This window comes from Corythoichthys intestinalis, chromosome 3 (genome assembly GCF_030265065.1).
Source record: "Corythoichthys intestinalis isolate RoL2023-P3 chromosome 3, ASM3026506v1, whole genome shotgun sequence".
Classification (NCBI taxonomy): domain Eukaryota; kingdom Metazoa; phylum Chordata; class Actinopteri; order Syngnathiformes; family Syngnathidae; genus Corythoichthys; species Corythoichthys intestinalis.
This window is the reverse complement of record NC_080397.1, coordinates 60,573,261-60,590,758: the sequence shown is the minus strand read 5'-3', so window position 1 is coordinate 60,590,758 and position 17,498 is coordinate 60,573,261. Positions and strand designations below refer to the sequence as shown.

The following is a 17,498-nucleotide window of genomic DNA, read 5'->3' as shown; positions in this document are numbered from 1 at the left end:
AAAAAAATGACTGGAGACAAAATGGCGGACAAGACTCCTGCGTCGTTAAGTCTTAATCGCATAAGTCGAGTACGTCGTAACCTGAGGACTACCTGCATATTATCATTGCAAAATAAAACAGTAATTTAAAAAAAAACAAAACAGTTTAAGATGTAAAAATTAGGGCTGTCAAACGATTAAAATTTTTAATCGAGTTAATCACAGCTTAAAAATTAATTAATCGTAATTAATCACAATTCAAACCATCTATAAAATATGCCATATTTTTCTGTAAATTTTTGTTGGAATGGAAAGATAAGACACAAGACGGACATATACATTCAACATACTGTACATAAGTACTGTATGTTTATTATAACAATAAATCAGCAAGATGGCATAAACATTATTAACATTCTCTTGAAGCGATCCATGGATAGAAAGACTTGTAGTTCTTAAAAGATAAATGTTAGTACAAGTTATAGAAATTTTATATTAAAACCCCTCTTAATGTTTTCGTTTTAATAAAATTTGTAAAATTTTCAGTCAAAAAATAAACTAGAAGCTCGCCATTGTTGATGTCAATAATTATAAACACAAAAAAGACAAGTAACAAGTAGACATGACACTGCTGTCATTTTAATCTGTTTGAGCGGGGCATGTGCGTTAATTGCGTCAAATATTTCAACGTGATTAATTCAAAAAATTAATTACCGCCCGTTAACGCGATAATTTTGACGGCCCTAGTAAAAATATTGCTATGCTACATTACGTGTAGAATCACAGCAACACGCTGTGGCACTTCACGTTCCCTCCCCTTCCAGGAGGGAGGTATTACCTCTTCAATTTGTCCAACCAATGAGTGCGCTTTTCATTCACGTGATACTACTCAGAAAGTTCGTTTTGCGCAGTGTGAATGCTGAACTTTTTCAACAACTCATTTGCAAGTGTTGTCTCTTGGTCTAGTGTGAAAGCGCCCTTAGTTAAGATTAAGAGGAATGCACTCACTGCAGGAAGGATGGGTCCTGCTGGCGTCCATGATTGGTTTTCTACGCGAAGCTGCTTGACTCTGCTCTGCAAGTAATGCACAAGTTTTAACGAGGACAGGTCTGTGGGCCTCTGTGGAGTTCTAGTGTAAACGTAGGTCAAGCAATCGGAATGTTGAGCATGTTGATGCTGAAAGAAGAAAAACGACAAATTTCTTTACACTGCTTGTATTCATGCTTATAATTTACAAGAAGAGGAATGGTACCTTTACGCCTTGCTTTCTCTGACCCTTCAATGTCAGCTTCTCCTCTTCATTTGTTGATGTCTTACTTAAAAAGAATCAAATCCCAAATTTATAGAATCAGCATTTGTCAGGACTGATTAGTGACGGGTGTTTGCGAACACTGTGGCTGCTTCTTGTTTTGCGTTGGTGTGCTAATAAACTGATACAGTCTTGGACAGTAAAAAAAAATCAGTATGAGAGGGGGTGAGATCATGCTGGTTAGAATCAGGATTAGTTGTAGGGCTGCATCTATCGATTATTTAACTAGTCGATTAATCGATGAACAGGTTAGTTCGAATAATCGAGTAATCGGATAAGGAACATGAAAAATTAAAATACCTGAGTTGAGCCTCAAACGGTATAAAAAAAAAAAAAAAAGGATTTATGTACAACAAAAGAATAATGGCTAACTTACATAGCACAAATCCACTAGCTTAAATGCTATAAGACGCTAAGGTTTTTTTAGGGCTGTCAAACGATTACAATTTTTAATCGAGTTAATTATAGCTTAAAAATTAATTAATCGTAATTAATCGCAATTAATCGCAATTCAAACCATCTATAAAATATGCCATATTTTTCTGTAAATTATTGTTGGAATGGAAAGATAAGATGATAAGATGGATATATATATTAAAAATACAGTACATAAGGACTATTTGTTTATTATAACAATAAATCAACAAGATGGCATTAACATTATTAACATTCCGTTAAAGCGATCCATGGATAGAAAGACTTGTAGTTCTTAAAAGAAAAATGTTAGTACAAGTTATAGATATTTTATATTAAAACCCCTCTTAATGTTTTCGTTTTAATAAAATTTGTAAAATTTTCAAACAAAAAATAAACTACTAGCCCGCCATTGTTGATGTCAATAATTACTTACACAATGCTCATGGGTGCTGAAGCCTATAAAATCAGTCGCACCCAAGCGCCAGCAGAGGGCGGCAAAACTCCATAAAACACAATTAACAAGCCGTTCACTGTACTGTCATTTAAATCTGTCTGAGCGGGGGAGTGCGTTAATTGCGTCAAATATTTTAACGTGATTAATTTAAAAAATTAATTAACACCCGTTAACGCGATAATCTTGACAGCCCTAGTTTTTTGTTTTTTTTTTCTTAACAATGCTCTTAACAAATGGTTCAGACACATATTTCCAAAAAAAAAAGGCTAAATATACCAATAAACTGAATTACACATGCATTAAAAAAAAACAAAAAAAAACATTAGCTCAAACAAAAACTTGGCTTTTGTTGGTCTTAACATAGAGCAGCTGGATTCAGAAAAAAACTAAATGCAAACACTTTCAAAATAAACCGTTACAACACCACTTTAATTAAACGAATACCCGAGGCAGCAAAATTTAGTTCGAATCCTTTTTTTCTAATCGAATACTCGAGTTAATCGATTAATCGTTGCAGCACTAATTAGTTGTAAACTATTTTTCTCAACAGGCCTATCCGCCATTTACCTGCCCCTTAATAACTTTGCTCTGCACCTGTGGTATAGCAAAAATGAAAATAAATCTTACCTAAATATCAAGCAATACAAACACAGACAGTGTGGTGAAAGTTTTTCTTTGCTGTAATCATCAATATGACACAGATTAATGAAATATTGAACTACAGGTGTACAAAAAAAATAATAAAAGATCTACAATTCATAGTCCATCCAATCAAATTCATGCACATTGATGTTCCACAAAAAAATAAACTAACAAAACAGTTCAGAATGCAAACCTTAAAGCAACACTAGGTAACTTTCCAGTTTTGGTCGATTTTAGCGATCCCGGTGGACAAAAGCGGTAATGTTTTGCCTTAAAGTGCCTGTGACACAAAAAAACATGTTTATTTCATATTACACGCGGTACTTTATGCTCCTGAATGAAATGGACCGCTTGGATGAGTGTGGAAGCGATGGATATATTTATTCAATTTTCTTAATCCGGCGCCATGAAAATCAGTGACTTCCAGCTAGAATCTGGATTGAGGAAGAAGGCGAATGTGACGTCAGCGGACTATCATCACCACAATACAGCCATTGCTATAGTATGCAGAAGGACTGCGGATTCAATTGATTTTGCATATTAATTTATTTTTTGCGTCATACCAGCCCAGTGTGCTGCAGGCTTTTGTTGCTACACCAGAGAGAGTGGTGTGAGGCTTTTTGGATTTCCAAAAGATCCTGTTCACCATGAAGAATGGGTAAAACAAGTATGACAACCACCGTCTGGATGACTAAGTGAGTAAGCTACCTGTTTTATGTTATATCAAATACTGGGAACATGGCATATGTTTCAATAAGGAGCTGGCTTGCATTTTGTGGGTGACAATGCTCTCTGTCCACCGAGAAGGCCTCTCGACCGACGACAGGCGCACATCATGGTCGCTGGCCGATACAGGCGTGCCCGCCTATGAATCGCTATCCTCGGCTTGGGCCCGGGGACCCTCCCCCCCGATCCCCGATCCAGTCTCTGGTTCTTGATTATATTGAGACTTCGACCCCCCTCAGCCAGTGGCGGACTTGGCAATTTTGGGGCCTAACATATCCAGGGGCCCTCTTCATGGGTCAGGGGTTAAAAAGGTGAGAAGAGTGTGGAGGAAATATGTTCTGGTACACTAGGGCTGTCCTAAATGACAAATTTTCTCCTGATCAGTCAGCCTACTAGTTTTACGATCAATTGACTAATCTAATATATATATTAGGGCTGTCAAACGATTAAAAATTTTAATCGAGTTAATTACAGCTTAAAAACCAATTAATCGTAATTAATCGCAATTCAAACCCTCTCTAAAATATGCCATATTTTTATGTAAATTATTGTTGGAATGGAAAGATAAGACACATGACGGATGTATACATACAACATACTGTACATCAGTACTGTATTTGTTTATTGTAACAATAAATCCACAAATGGCATTATTAACATTCTTTCTGTTAAAGTGATCCACGGATAGAAAGACTTGTAGTTCTTAAACGATAAATGTTATAGTTACAAGTAATAGTAATTTTATATTAAAACCCCTCTTCATGTTTTCGTTTTTGTAAATTTGTAAAATTTTCAATCAAAAGTAGAGTAATAAGAAGAATAAAAATAGAGTGAAAAGTTTTACGTGTGTTTTGCACAGTTAAATTGATATGGAATGCCAGTTTATTTAGCATTGTTGTTTAATTAGTATCACTAAACGATACTTATGTTTGTTGTGAAGGAGAAGCTTATGCCAATAAACGGCGCGCCTGTGTCCACTCGCCTTTACTGTATAACATATACAGTGGGGAGAACAAGTATTTGATACACTGCCAAAACCCATTGGCAGTGTATCAAATACTTGTTCTCACCACTGTATCTGTACATATCTTACCCAAAATAAAACAAGAGACACATAATTGCCACTAAAAGAAAGAAAACTTACCGAAATATGTGTGGAGCACAAATAGCAATTTGCATTGCATTGTGACTACAGCATAAACGTCTCACAACTACTAATTCTCCCACGTTTAGAAGACATAACACCAGTATGGAATGGCGCTGCCCCCAAGCGGCCGGTGGCATTCTCTTCACTCTTAATGTCCATAAACGGCCTCATTGTAATGTTTGAGGCAATATGCCAGCGAGTGCGTTAATTGCGTCAAATATTTTAACGTGATTAATTTAAAAAAATAATTAACGCCCGTTAACGCAATAATTTTGACAGCCCTAATATATATGTATATATATTTTTAAAATAATTTAGCAATGAAATTTTTGTTGACGCTCATTAATTCACAAAACTAGTTTGGAACACTTAAATTCTTTATTAAAGTACAAATAATCATGTAAATAACAATAATTAATCACAAGTAAACAATGAGGTTAAATGCTGATAGCATTTACTTGTGCAAAAGAATGGAAAGTACACAGATTCAGAACACTGACTTTGCCTTTCCAAAATTATTCAAAACAATTCTTAAAAAAAAAATCTAGCAATATTATTATAGTATACTACTATATATAATAGTAGTATAATAATTATAATAATTATTCATTGCCAAGCATATTTGTCATGAAGAGTGTCATTTGAAAGCTATTCTTAGTGTAGAATCTGTATTATGAAGTATTTACTCAACATATAATAAAATTCTGAAGTATATGGGATTAACTCCAGAAATCATTATTTATATGACGAACATGACGAGCTTTTGCTGTTAACCAGCTGTTGAGTGTTATTGTATGACTGACTGGAACTGTACTACATTGTTTCACCACAGGGTGTGCTGTCGTGTATTTTATGTTCGGTGTGAAGAAGAAGAAGAAAGTTAAATGAGGCATTAGAGGCCTGTTCTCAACTTCTCCTTCACTGCACTTTGGCTCTCATGGAGTGCACGTTCGCTCATGTGTTCGAAATAAACGACAGCCGACGTGCAAAGCGGCAAGTGAGCTGTAAAAATAGCGAGCTTAGTGGCATGAAAACTGCGGGAGAGCTAAGTGAAGCTAACAAACAGCTAAGCGATGCTAAATGGCGCTAAATGAAGCTAAGCGACTGATACTGTCCGTCGTCGTGGAACAGTCCATTGTAGTGCGTGTGGGGGGGGGGGATAATATAAATGCAGCATTCAAATGGATTTCTTTTTTGTTTTGTTATTTGTTTGTTTGGTATGCTGACATAATTATACATGAGGAATAGTTGGGGGTGCTGCTGGCTCCGGTGGCCCAAGCCGTTGCTCGTTGGGGCAAGGGCAGCTGCATCCCTGGTGACGAGCACTGCCTGCCTGCCAGGGCCACAGCAAAACGACGGGCCAAAACTTGCTCGCCGCTGGGGGCTGGCTGATCGGTGAAGACAATCACTCCCGCCGCTGTGTGTGACATGAACCGGGGTAGTTTTATCATTTTTTTGTTTTCGAAAGAGTCAAGAATCTGCATTGGACGAGTTGATGATGCTGGAACTTTTGTTTGGTGCTGTTCCAGTGAGACTGTCATGTAAATGTCATGCCCTGGAAATAGCCCAGATCTCAACCCTATTGAAAACCTGTGGTGGAAATTGAAAAAAATGGTCCCGACCTGCAAGGATGATCTGGCAACTGCAATCAAAGAGAGTTGGCACCAGATTGATGAAGAATACTCATCAAGTCCATGCCTCAGAGACTGCAAGCTGTCATAAAAACCAGGTGGTGCTACTAAATACTATTTATGTGTTTGGATTGTTATTTCTTTGTTTGTTTCTCATGATTCCATATTTTTTCCCCAGAATGGAGTGATTCCATATATATTTCCCTGCACTTGCTTTATAAACGTAACATTTACAGACCACAGCAATGTTTTTATTCATTTCTTTTAGTGTTTCCGAATGCTAAAGAGTTGAACTAATTCATTATTTTTTTCAAGCTTTTTATCAGAGTTTGTTCTACATAATAAAATGTCTGAGTGAGTGCTCGTCCGAGACTGGTGATTCCATACTTTTTGCTAGGGGTTGTATGTGAAATTTTACTGCATGTACACTAGTTATCGACCATAGAAATATGGTACGATACTTTATATGTGTGGACAAGGTTCTTGGAAAAACACAACGTATGGGACAGCAATTTGCATGAATTTGATAGATGGTCCATATCCACTATATTTAAATTCATATTTTGGGTTCATTCAAATTGATTTGAAACTCGTTCAAGACTCACACTATCTCATTACATCTAATACCAGAAGTGATTTTGCCCAGCATGTCACCTTTCCAGTTCTGCTGTCAACTCATCCTCAAACTTGCATGCTAGACGGGCAGTGGTCTGTTCCTTCCATTGGGTCATGTTCCTCTGGACTTGCCTCAGCTCCATGTCTTTGGCCTGCAGCTGCTTGCGAAGAGAGGCCTCCAATCCTCCGTCGCTTATCCGAGACCATTTTAGACTACTGAGCTCCTCAATGTGCTCCTGGGTTGGTCAAAAATCAATTTCTTAGGAAGAAAAGATCAAGTTGCACCTGTGTTGTACCTGAATGAGACGTTCCTTCAGAGAATCCAAGGCTTGATTTCGTTCCGTCCTCATCTGTTGCCTCTGAATTTTCAATTCTAGCTCCTGGAAGCAAACTTATGAGTGTACGCCAAGCTGCAAGCACTGGATATTCACTCAATCAAACTTTACCTTGTCTTTGACCAGCTGCTCATTTGCTTGCTTTTGGGACTTTAACTCCTGATGTAAATGGTCGATCTGATTTTTCAAGGGAACTCTTTGAGCTTTCAGTCGCAGAAGAGCCTCATCTATGGTAGAGCTGCAGCATATAAAACAGTTGTCGGTGGGTTGGTTGCATTTTGGTGAGAAAATAACAGAAGAAAGTCCTTGGTTGAGCATTCCAGTAGCATAGGACATTTTTCATTCGGTGTAAAGAAGCTGTTTTTCTGGCTGTTTTAATTTTCGTTTTAGTTTTCTTAGGAAAATACTTATTTGTTAGGTTTTGTGTTGGTTTTCTCCAAGTGTGACTTGTCCCTGTGATTGCCCATTGATTTCACCTGTTGTGCCTCCTCCTAGTGTATCCTCCGATCTGCATCCTCCTGTGCTCACCTGTTCCTCGTTGTGTCGTTACCCCTTATCTGTGTGTGTATATAAGCTCCCAGTTTCTTTTTACTCCTTGCCGTGATTAAATCATTTTCGCATCGTCAATCTGCCTCGCCTCCTTTCCGTGCATTTGGGTCCACACACCACCTACTTGCCCGTTTCCTGACACTTATTTGTCTTAGTCCTATTTTAGTCCATAGACTCCACCATCAGTTGACAAGACAGCTCCCACAGGCATTGCGCCAAGCCTTCACGTAGGAGGCCGACCCAGGCAGAACATTGAGATGGCTTTCACTGTGATAGACTCGAATACACGCTGCGTTCTAACGCCGGATTTACAGTGGGGCAAATAAGTATTTAGTCAACCACTACTTGTGCAAGTTCTCCCACTTGAAAATATTAGAGAGGCCTGTAATTGTCAACATGGGTAAACCTCAACCATGAGAGACAGAATGAACATAGTTGGTCATCACTCAGTATAACTTTACCTTCTACAAAAGTGTGCTATGTGTTTGTGATCATGAGAAAATGCAGGTCCCACAAAGCGTAAACCCAAAATTGAAGTATACCAGGGAGGAATCTGCGTTGTATTTTGTTGACCTCCGTTGTTCTCAACCAAGATGTGAAGAAACTCAAACTCTGCCGCCAGCTCACGAACCCAGATGCCAAACTGCTTCTCCTGCTCAATTCTTGCCTCACTATGGCTGATCTCCTGCTCTTCCAACTTCTCGTGGAGCCTCTCTGTTTCCGCTTTGGCCTGTTGCACCCTCTTCTCGCTCTCCTACGAAAAACCCTTATTTGTTAATTTTTCCGGCAAAGCTGTCCCAGGACTGTCCTCGTACCTGCAGGATGTCTTTCTGCAACTTCTCCAACTTGTCTTGCTGCTCCTGCTTCATCGACCTGCGAACGGCAGAGAGCAGCGACTCCTGCTCTCGCTGCTGCACACAGCGCTCAGCTTCCAGGTCCTGCACTCGCTTATCAAAAAGTGACAAGAAGAGTCGACGGGATTGGAGTCGGAATAACGTAAAGTCATCTTACACTTTGCAGCTCCGCAACTTTATGTTGAAGACTAAGTGCGTTGCTCCTCTCTTGATGGATCTCATTCCTCACTGTTTCCAGGCTCCTTTTGTTCTGCTCTTCCAGTAGACCACAGTGAAAATGGACAGCTTCCATCTTCTCTGCTTCCCACTTCCTCCTCTCCTCATTTACGGCTTTGCACACCTAAATGAGAGCAGTGTTCACGGAATTTTGTAAAGAGTGTTATCAAGGTGTTACCTTCGCTAACGTTTCCGCATGCAGCTTTTCTTCACGTTTTCTTGACTCGTCCTGCTGGCGCTCCAGGGAGTTCTTCAAGGCGCTTGCTTCGTCTTTCTTTAGCTGCCAATATTTGATCAATTTTCATGCCGTTACGGACCAGTTTTAATGTATCACATGGGAGTACGATATACTCCCCTTGTGATGATTATTCATTGTGTTGCGTTTATTAGGGGAAAGTGAGCAGGAAGGGGTTATGGGGGACAGAAAGGAAAATAGGGAAGAAGAGAGACAGAAGAGAAGAACAAACAACAACAAGAAATACATTCAAAGCCTACACTAACTATGAATATGGTAGTGATATACAGTGCCTTGCAAAAGTATTCGGCCCCCTTGAACCTTGCAACCTTTCGCCACATTTCAGGCTTCAAACATAAAGATATAAAATTTTAATTTTTTGTCAAGAAACAACAACAAGTGGGACACAATCGTGAAGTGGAACAAAATTTATTGGATAATTTAAACTTTTTTAACAAATAAAAAACTGAAAAGTGGGGCGTGCAATATTATTCGGCCCCCTTGCGTTAATACTTTGTAGCGCCACCTTTTGCTCCAATTACAGCTGCAAGTCGCTTGGGGTATGTTTCTATCAGTTTTGCACATCGAGAGACTGACATTCTTGCCCATTCTTCCTTGCAAGACAGCTCGAGCTCAGTGAGGTTGGATGGAGAGTGTTTGTGAACAGCAGTCTTCAGCTCTTTCCACAGATTCTCGATTGGATTCAGGTCTGGACTTTGACTTGGCCATTCTAACACCTGGATACGTTTATTTTTGAACCATTCCATTGTAGATTTGGCTTTATGTTTTGGATCATTGTCCTGTTGGAAGATAAAGCTCCGTCCCAGTCTCAGGTCTTGTGCAGATACCAACAGGTTTTCTTCCAGAATGTTCCTGTATTTGGCTGCATCCATCTTCCCGTCAATTTTAACCATCTTCGCTGTCCCTGCTGAAGAAAAGCAGGCCCAAACAATGATGCTGCCACCACCATGTTTGACAGTGGGGATGGTGTGTTCAGGGTGATGAGCTGTGTTGCTTTTACGCCAAACATATCGTTTTGCATTGTGGCCAAAAAGTTCAATTTTGGTTTCATCTGACCAGAGCACCTTCTTCCACATGTTTGGTGTGTCTCCCAGGTGGCTTGTGGCAAACTTTAAACGAGACTTTTTATGGATATCTTTGAGAAATGGCTTTCTTCTTGCCACTCTTCCATAAAGGCCAGATTTATGCAGTGTACGACTGATTGTTGTCCTATGGACAGACTCTCCCACCTCAGCTGTAGATCTCGGCAGTTCATTCAGAGTGATCATGTGCCTCTTTCCTTCATCTCTGATCAGTTTTCTCCTTGTTTGAGAAGAAAGTTTGGAAGGACGGCCGGGTCTTGGTAGATTTGCAGTGGTCTGATGCTCCTTCCATTTCAATATGATGGCTTGCACAGTGCTCCTTGAAATGTTTAAAGCTTGGGAAATCTTTTTGTATCCAAATCCGGCTTTAAACTTCTCCACAACAGTATCTCGGACCTGCCTGGTGTGTTCCTTGGTTTTCATAATGCTCTCTGCACTTTAAACAGAACCCTGAGACTATCACAGAGCAGGTGCATTTATACGGAGACTTGATTACACACAAGTGGATTCTATTTATCATCATCAGTCATTTAGGACAACATTGGATCATTCAGAGATCCTCACTGAACTTCTCGAGTGAGTTTGCTGCACAGAAAGTAAAGGGGCCGAATAATATTGCACGCCCCACTTTTCAGCTTTTTATTTGATAAAAAAGTTTAAATTATCCAATAAATGTTGTTCCACTTCACGATTGTGTCCCACTTGTTGTTGATTCTTGACAAAAAAATTAAATTTCACATCTTTATGTTTGAAGCCTGAAATGTGGCGAAAGGTTGCAAGATTCAAGGGGGCCGAATACTTTTGCAAGGCACTGTAGATAGCTAATTGTATTTCTGGTTGACACCATGTGGGGGGCCTGATGATCGAGGAGAAAAAAGGGCGGGGGGGGGGGGGGGTCAGAGATGTGATTTGGTGGGGGGAGCGTACAAAAATACGCAATGTGAGGTGTAGAACTACTATTATGTGAATCTCTTGTAAGTGCGAATATGTGGATATTCTATTCTATGCTGCCTGATTGCTAATCCTGGCACCAAGAGTTTTTTACATGATTGTGTCTACAGTAATTGCACCCAGTCATGCATGAATCCCATCAGGCGTGTGATAGCCCTGCAGGGCCACGGCACCTCCTTAGCCAATCGGAGGGTTGAGCCAGCGCAGCCTATTCCTCCTCCTGCAGCTCCAGCAAGGGGGCCGCCGTCATCCCCCCGGGATCCAGGGTGGTCTGCTAGACCATCCAATTAACCAGCCTTAAGGGAAGGGATGAGGAGACGCGCCCCCAACACCGCTCGCCCACCCTGCCCACCAGCCACCACCGCAACCCCCCAACCCACACGGTACACCGCAGTATCCCCACAGCCCACTAGGCCCGGGGCAGGACAGGAGTAGGCGACACCCCGCCAACCCACCGGCACTCGACCAGTGACCTGCGCCGGAGCCCAAGGAGGATGCCCGGGCAGAAAAGACACGGGAAGGCGGAAGCCGGAGAGCCCTGAGAAGCTGCCGCAGGGCAGTGCAGGAACAGAGCCCAGATCTCCCCACCACGCAACTGGCAGTCGGGCGAAGAGGAGGCCAAGCCCCATGAGCCACACTATAAAGAAAAAGTGTGGGACCCACCTACCACCCTATTACTGTGGCTGCCAGATCCCTGACTTGCAGCCATGACCCAGCACCATAGTGGGATTGTGTGGGGAGGGTAGTGCATGCGTTAATATAGGAGAGCCCGTCTGGGGGCAGTGGCACAGCCACATGGAAGTTCTTCACAGCCGCACATCTGAAGGGAATAGTATCCTTTCCCATTTACTGTTTTTTATTACTCTAATATACCCAATACAAAATAAATAGCATTTAAATCTTTAAGAAAACAATTAGAATATTGTTGAAGTATGAGTAGTTGGACTTGGAGTGATTGGAATTTGCAGTGCAAAGACAACAGGCAGATAACAACTACTGGATACCTGCTGACTACAGAAGCCCAACGCACGCGTTATGCAGCTGACTGAGCGAGATTAACACTGACGGCGCAAGACAAGCAGGGGATGGCCAGGACATCTACAAGTCCATGTCTGGACCACAAAATCCCACAATCAGCTCTTCTGGACAGTCCAGAACAATGAAAGGACATCTCCCCACACAAGGAACATCTGATAACTGAGGAACCCGCAACTGAGAAGTTGACACTCAGCACTCACATGGCGCTGAGGCTGTCAAAATCCTTAACTCTCATTGTCCTGACAACAGTAACGCCCGAACTCTCCTGCCCAACCCTAAACAACGCCCAAACACGTCCTTCCTCCAGCCCATAGCCCACCCCACCAAAGCCTTCAAAATTCTTTAGCTAGCTTCCTCTTCGTCTCGATCTCTTTGATGTTTTTGCCTTGCAGTCTGATCACTGTCGACTTGGAGTCAACTTGTGTTTTGAAGCCTTTTTCTAAACTAAGGTGGGCGCACAGAGTTTGGCATTTTGGCCGGGTTGTTGGGTCCGCCCCGGCCGGGATCGTTGGAATTGCGCTAGTGCAGTTCCGGCGGCATTGGTGGCGTGGTTCTGGCAATATGGCTAAAAGGACAAATTCCAGTCCCATCCATCTTATCTCCCCTTGCTGAAGCCGCCCCGTGGAGTATAATGTGTGTGGTGCGTTAAAACAGGCAACTATCACCCCCCCCCGGTCCCAGACGCCCCACATCCTCGGTGTATGATGCATTAAAAGGTTGTTATACTTTCAAGCAAAGTCTCACCTTTTGTATTTGCTGTTCATGCACCGTGACTAAATCTTTCCTCTGCTGCTTCAGTGCTGCCTCCTGAAATGAAAATAAAAAGTATTCTTCTCTTAGAAATACAAATCAGGGATGTCCCGATCTTATCACGTGATCAGAAATCGGCCAATATATTTATGTTTTTCTGCGTCAAGCTCGTACATCGCCACACCCTCCTTTCTGATAAACAGTGCGGCCAAACTTTCCAGTGTAGCTTGCGTTTGGTGCTTTAAGTTAATGATGATTGACAGGTTTGTAGCTTTGATCTTGCCAGAGGAGCTATGTAGTAGCTCTACGATCAAAGGCACAAATGTGTCAATCATTGTTAAACTTGCAGCCCAGTCATAAGCAGAGGTGGGTAGAGTAGCCAAAAGTTATACTCAAGTAAGAGTAGCGTTACTTCAAAATATTACTCAAGTAAAAGTACTCATCCAAAAAATATACTCAAGTACAAGTAAAAAAAGTATCCAGTGAAAAGAATACTCAAGTAACATTTTGAGTAACTGCCTATTTTTGTTTGATTTTTTTTTTTTAACAATGGTATTTTTTTCTCTCACCACAAACTTATCTATATGAACTGTTATAATGATACTGTACAATAAGCCATTACATAACCACGTCAAGCCAAAGAAATAAAAAATAAAATTTTAAAAAAATAATTGAATTCCGACAAGAGAGAAAAAGTGGAGAAAATAGTTCCTAGTTTGAAAAATGAATACTGAAGTTCCTTCATAGTTACTATCATGAAATTAAAAGGATCATATTCCCGGTTTTCCATGGTCAATCGGTGCCAAATAAAAACTGGGAGAGAGGTTTATGTCAAATACTTGTTTTTTTACCTTTCCTTAAAGATGCCACATGATTGAACAGGTTGGCGTGATCATACAACGGCAAGCTTGCGTTCAATTGGTGTAATGGAGTCATGCGATTATTGTTGCGACGTCTCATTGGTGAAATTAGTAGCGCTACTCTTAGCAATAGCATTGCTAGCAAAAAAAAAAAAAAAATCTAATATGTAGAATGAAGAGGAAAAACATAACGACTCTTGTGTATCCCAAAGTAGTAAGAGTTTTTTTCTTCACAAATCTACTCAAGTATGGCTTAATAAAACTACTCTTAGAAGTACATTTTTCTCAAAAAGTTACTCAAGTAAATGTCACAGAGTACATGTAACGTGGAGTAACCCACCTCTGGTCATAAGTGTGCTGTGGCAACTCATTGTGTAAGTGAGAGGCTGTTCTCGTCAAAGTGAGTGGATTTGAGTGGACTCACTCAATGAAGCATTTAATAAAGACAAGCATTTGTCTATGTTATTTTTGTTTAAAAATAATTCACATTATACAATAACGTTTGGAACTTTTTGTTCAAATAAAAAATGTTAAAACTCCTGTATCGGATTGGGACTTTGGCATGGCAGATTCTCAAAATCAGGTGACTTGGGTGCAAAAATATGTGATCAGGACATCCCTAATATAAACAGTCTTGTTGAGTTTTGTTGTACTGTTTCATTCCGTAGCTTATGTGCTTAGGTGTATTTTTGTTTCATTTTTCGAAACTGTGTCCCCCATACATAGCAGCATAATTTAAAAGTTGTTTGCCTCCCTCTATCTTAGCCAATACAAATTTTCATTGAAATGTTCACCATCATTGTGTGGGCGTTTTCTCTTGCTTCTTTAAGAGCACTGTGATTCTGGCTTTTAATAAACTCCAGCTCTCTCGTCAGGTTGGCTCCTTCTGTTTGTAAGACTGCATGCTGCTCCTGGAGATCTTGCAATTGTCGCTCCTTCTGGCGCAACATTTTCTCCAGCGCATCCACTCGGACTGTGCATGCTCCAAGTTTTCCTTGTAGTTCACTTGCTTCACACCGTAGAACCTAAGAAGTACAAACGATGGATGTCATTTTTCGAACTGAAATTAAGGCTGCAACAACTACTGTCTTTTTCGCACTATAACGCGCACCTGTTTTCCGAAATTTCCGGGTTCGCAGTGAGTCAGCAACAGGCACACTTTTGCGAAATATACGATGTTTATTGATTAGAAAATGCAGAATAAATGAGATTTATTGATTACAATCCCACAAGAGCAAGCAAACAAACATCAAAACCAGCATAAGAAGTGGTGACGCTAGATCTAGCTTGTCAATGCCAGAATCCCCGCGCGACCGTTACAGCACAACAAGATGTTCCTTAGCAATGAAAATCGCTTACTGTGACAAATGAGCGGGGAGCCCAATGACAAATATTAAAGCTACTTTTGGTTCAGCCCCTTAAAAAAGGGCTTCTCACATGGTCAACAAGTTGTGCCGTCCTGGTAACAAATGTTCTGTCCCCGCGGTAAATATTATGGGTGCAAAACAAGTTATCTCATGTCACAGTTATTAGCACCCCTGGTTTTAATACTTTGTACAACCCCCTTTTGCCAACAAAACAAGGTCTGGGCAGTGGCGCCTCCAGAAATTTTTCATAGGGGTGGCCAGATGGGGCCACTTAAAATCTTGGGGTGGCCAAAACTAAAAGCCATAATTTCAGGTTTTCATTATATTGTCGCAGTAAAAAGGTCAGGGGAAAACTTAAGAAAGACTTAAGGACACGGCTACTGATACACTTTGGTGTATATTGTAATATTTGATGTTACTAATGATTTAATGTGCCTAGTCCATTACTGTCCAGTCAACATTTTGAGTTCCACAACAATTCTGTTTTATTGTGTTATGTATATATTAGGCATAAGGTGTACATTTAACTAGGGCTGTCAAATGATTAAAATTTTTAATCGAGTTAATCACTGCTTAAAAATTAATCGTAATTAATCGCAATTCAAACCATCTCTAAAATATGCCGTATTTTTCTGTAAATTATTGTTGGAATGGAAAGATAAGACAAGACGGATATATACATTCAACATCCTGTACATAAGTACTGTATTTGTTTATTGCAACAATAAATCCACAAAATGGCATTAACTTTATTAACATTCTTTCTGTGAAAGGGATCCACGGATAGAAAGACTTGTAATTCTAAAAGGATAAATGTGACTTTGTATATTGTGACTAAATATTGCCATCTAATGTATTTGTTGAACTTTCAGTAAATGATACTGTAGCGACTTAACTGTTCTGCCCAAATGCATAATGGGAAGTGGTGCAACCATGACTGTGTGTGGTGGCTGCAAATGCTATATCTTCTCTGAGTTGGGTACACTTCAGGGTTTTAAGAAAAAGATCAATTCCAATCATTTTTCCCCACGTCACTTCCCACAGTATTTATAGGTGCTGTGGGAGAGATGAAAAAGCTTTTGCCAATTAAAAGCACGGCCCAAATGAATGCTTGTATCTACTCCACTCTGCCTCTTATCTCTGTATATAAGTAAAATGGCGCCATTGTAGGCTGTTTGCGGCAATGCGTGAATGAGTCGTACAGCGAATGCGTTAATTGCGATAAAGATTTTCACGTGATTAATTTTAAAAAATTAATCACCGCCCGTAACATGATAAATTTGACAGCCCTACATTTAACAAAACAAAATAAATGCATTCATTTGGGATGAAATGCATAACTGATGCTACAACAATCTAACGATATACTGGCAAGCGGGGTGGCCAGTGGGGTGGCCAACCAATTTATAGGGGTGGCCGTGGCCACCCCTGGCCACCCCCTGGGGGCGCCACTGGGTCTGGGGACTGAGATGGCCATGGGAGGAGCTTGATTTTGTGTCTGGTGAACCATTTCTGTGCAGATTTGGCCATATGTTTAGGGTCATTGTCTTGCTGAAAGACCCAGTGATGACCCATCTTCAGCTTTCGGGCAGAGGGCAACAGATTTTGATTTAAAATGTCCTGGTATTTCAAAGCATTCATGATGCCATGCACCCTAACAAGGTTCCCAGGGCCTTTGGAAGCGAAACAGCCCCACAGCATCACTGACCCACCCCCATACTTCACAGTGGGTATGAGGTGCTTTTCCGCATGCGCATCTTTCGTGGCACGCCAGACCCACTTAGAGTGTTTGTTGCCAAAAAGCTCAATCTTGGTCTCATCTGACCAAAGCACACGGTCCCAGTTGAAGCCTGGGACCGTGTGTATTTTTCTGTGAGTCCCCACACAGTCAGTCCCCAGACCTTGTTTTGTTGGCAAAAGGGGGTTGTACAAAGTATTAACACCAGGGGTGCTAATAATTGTGACACACATTATTTGATGTCAAATAATTTTTTCTATATGTGGGATTTTTTCTCCCACTGAATGAATGCGCTTGTATTGAAGGTAGGATTTTTCTCTTTTTTCCATTGAGGTCCCATATCATTTGAATAAAAAAAAAAAATATTAGAAGCTAAAAAATCTTTTTCAGGGGTGCTAATAATTATGGAGGACACTGTATGTGTTTATATTTTACAAATGTGATGTAGTATTCATTCATATTGTGTATTTTATGTTGTATAACTTTAGTTCCTATGTGAATATTAGTTCCTACTTGTTTTTGTATTGAACACGGGGCCGTGTTGGTTATTATTATAGCAGAGAAGACAGCAGTAAATCAACA

At 40.5% G+C, this 17,498-nt stretch overlaps 1 protein-coding gene across 1 annotated transcript in view; it reads right to left on the bottom strand.

The window, feature by feature from the left end:
* The window catches only part of si:ch211-102c2.8 (trichohyalin), a 35,929-nt gene that overhangs the window by 5,091 nt on the left and 13,340 nt on the right, over positions 1–17,498 (bottom strand). The window contains exons 16-27 of the mRNA XM_057831274.1: positions 14,606–14,836; positions 12,946–13,008; positions 9,053–9,154; positions 8,816–8,998; positions 8,620–8,751; positions 8,347–8,558; positions 7,367–7,493; positions 7,217–7,300; positions 6,960–7,156; positions 2,727–2,753; positions 1,232–1,295; positions 988–1,155 (exon numbers count right to left, since the gene is read on the bottom strand). Of these exons, the coding sequence (XP_057687257.1) occupies positions 988–1,155; positions 1,232–1,295; positions 2,727–2,753; positions 6,960–7,156; positions 7,217–7,300; positions 7,367–7,493; positions 8,347–8,558; positions 8,620–8,751; positions 8,816–8,998; positions 9,053–9,154; positions 12,946–13,008; positions 14,606–14,836 (1,590 nt within the window). The remainder of the gene's footprint in view (positions 1–987; positions 1,156–1,231; positions 1,296–2,726; positions 2,754–6,959; positions 7,157–7,216; positions 7,301–7,366; positions 7,494–8,346; positions 8,559–8,619; positions 8,752–8,815; positions 8,999–9,052; positions 9,155–12,945; positions 13,009–14,605; positions 14,837–17,498) is intronic.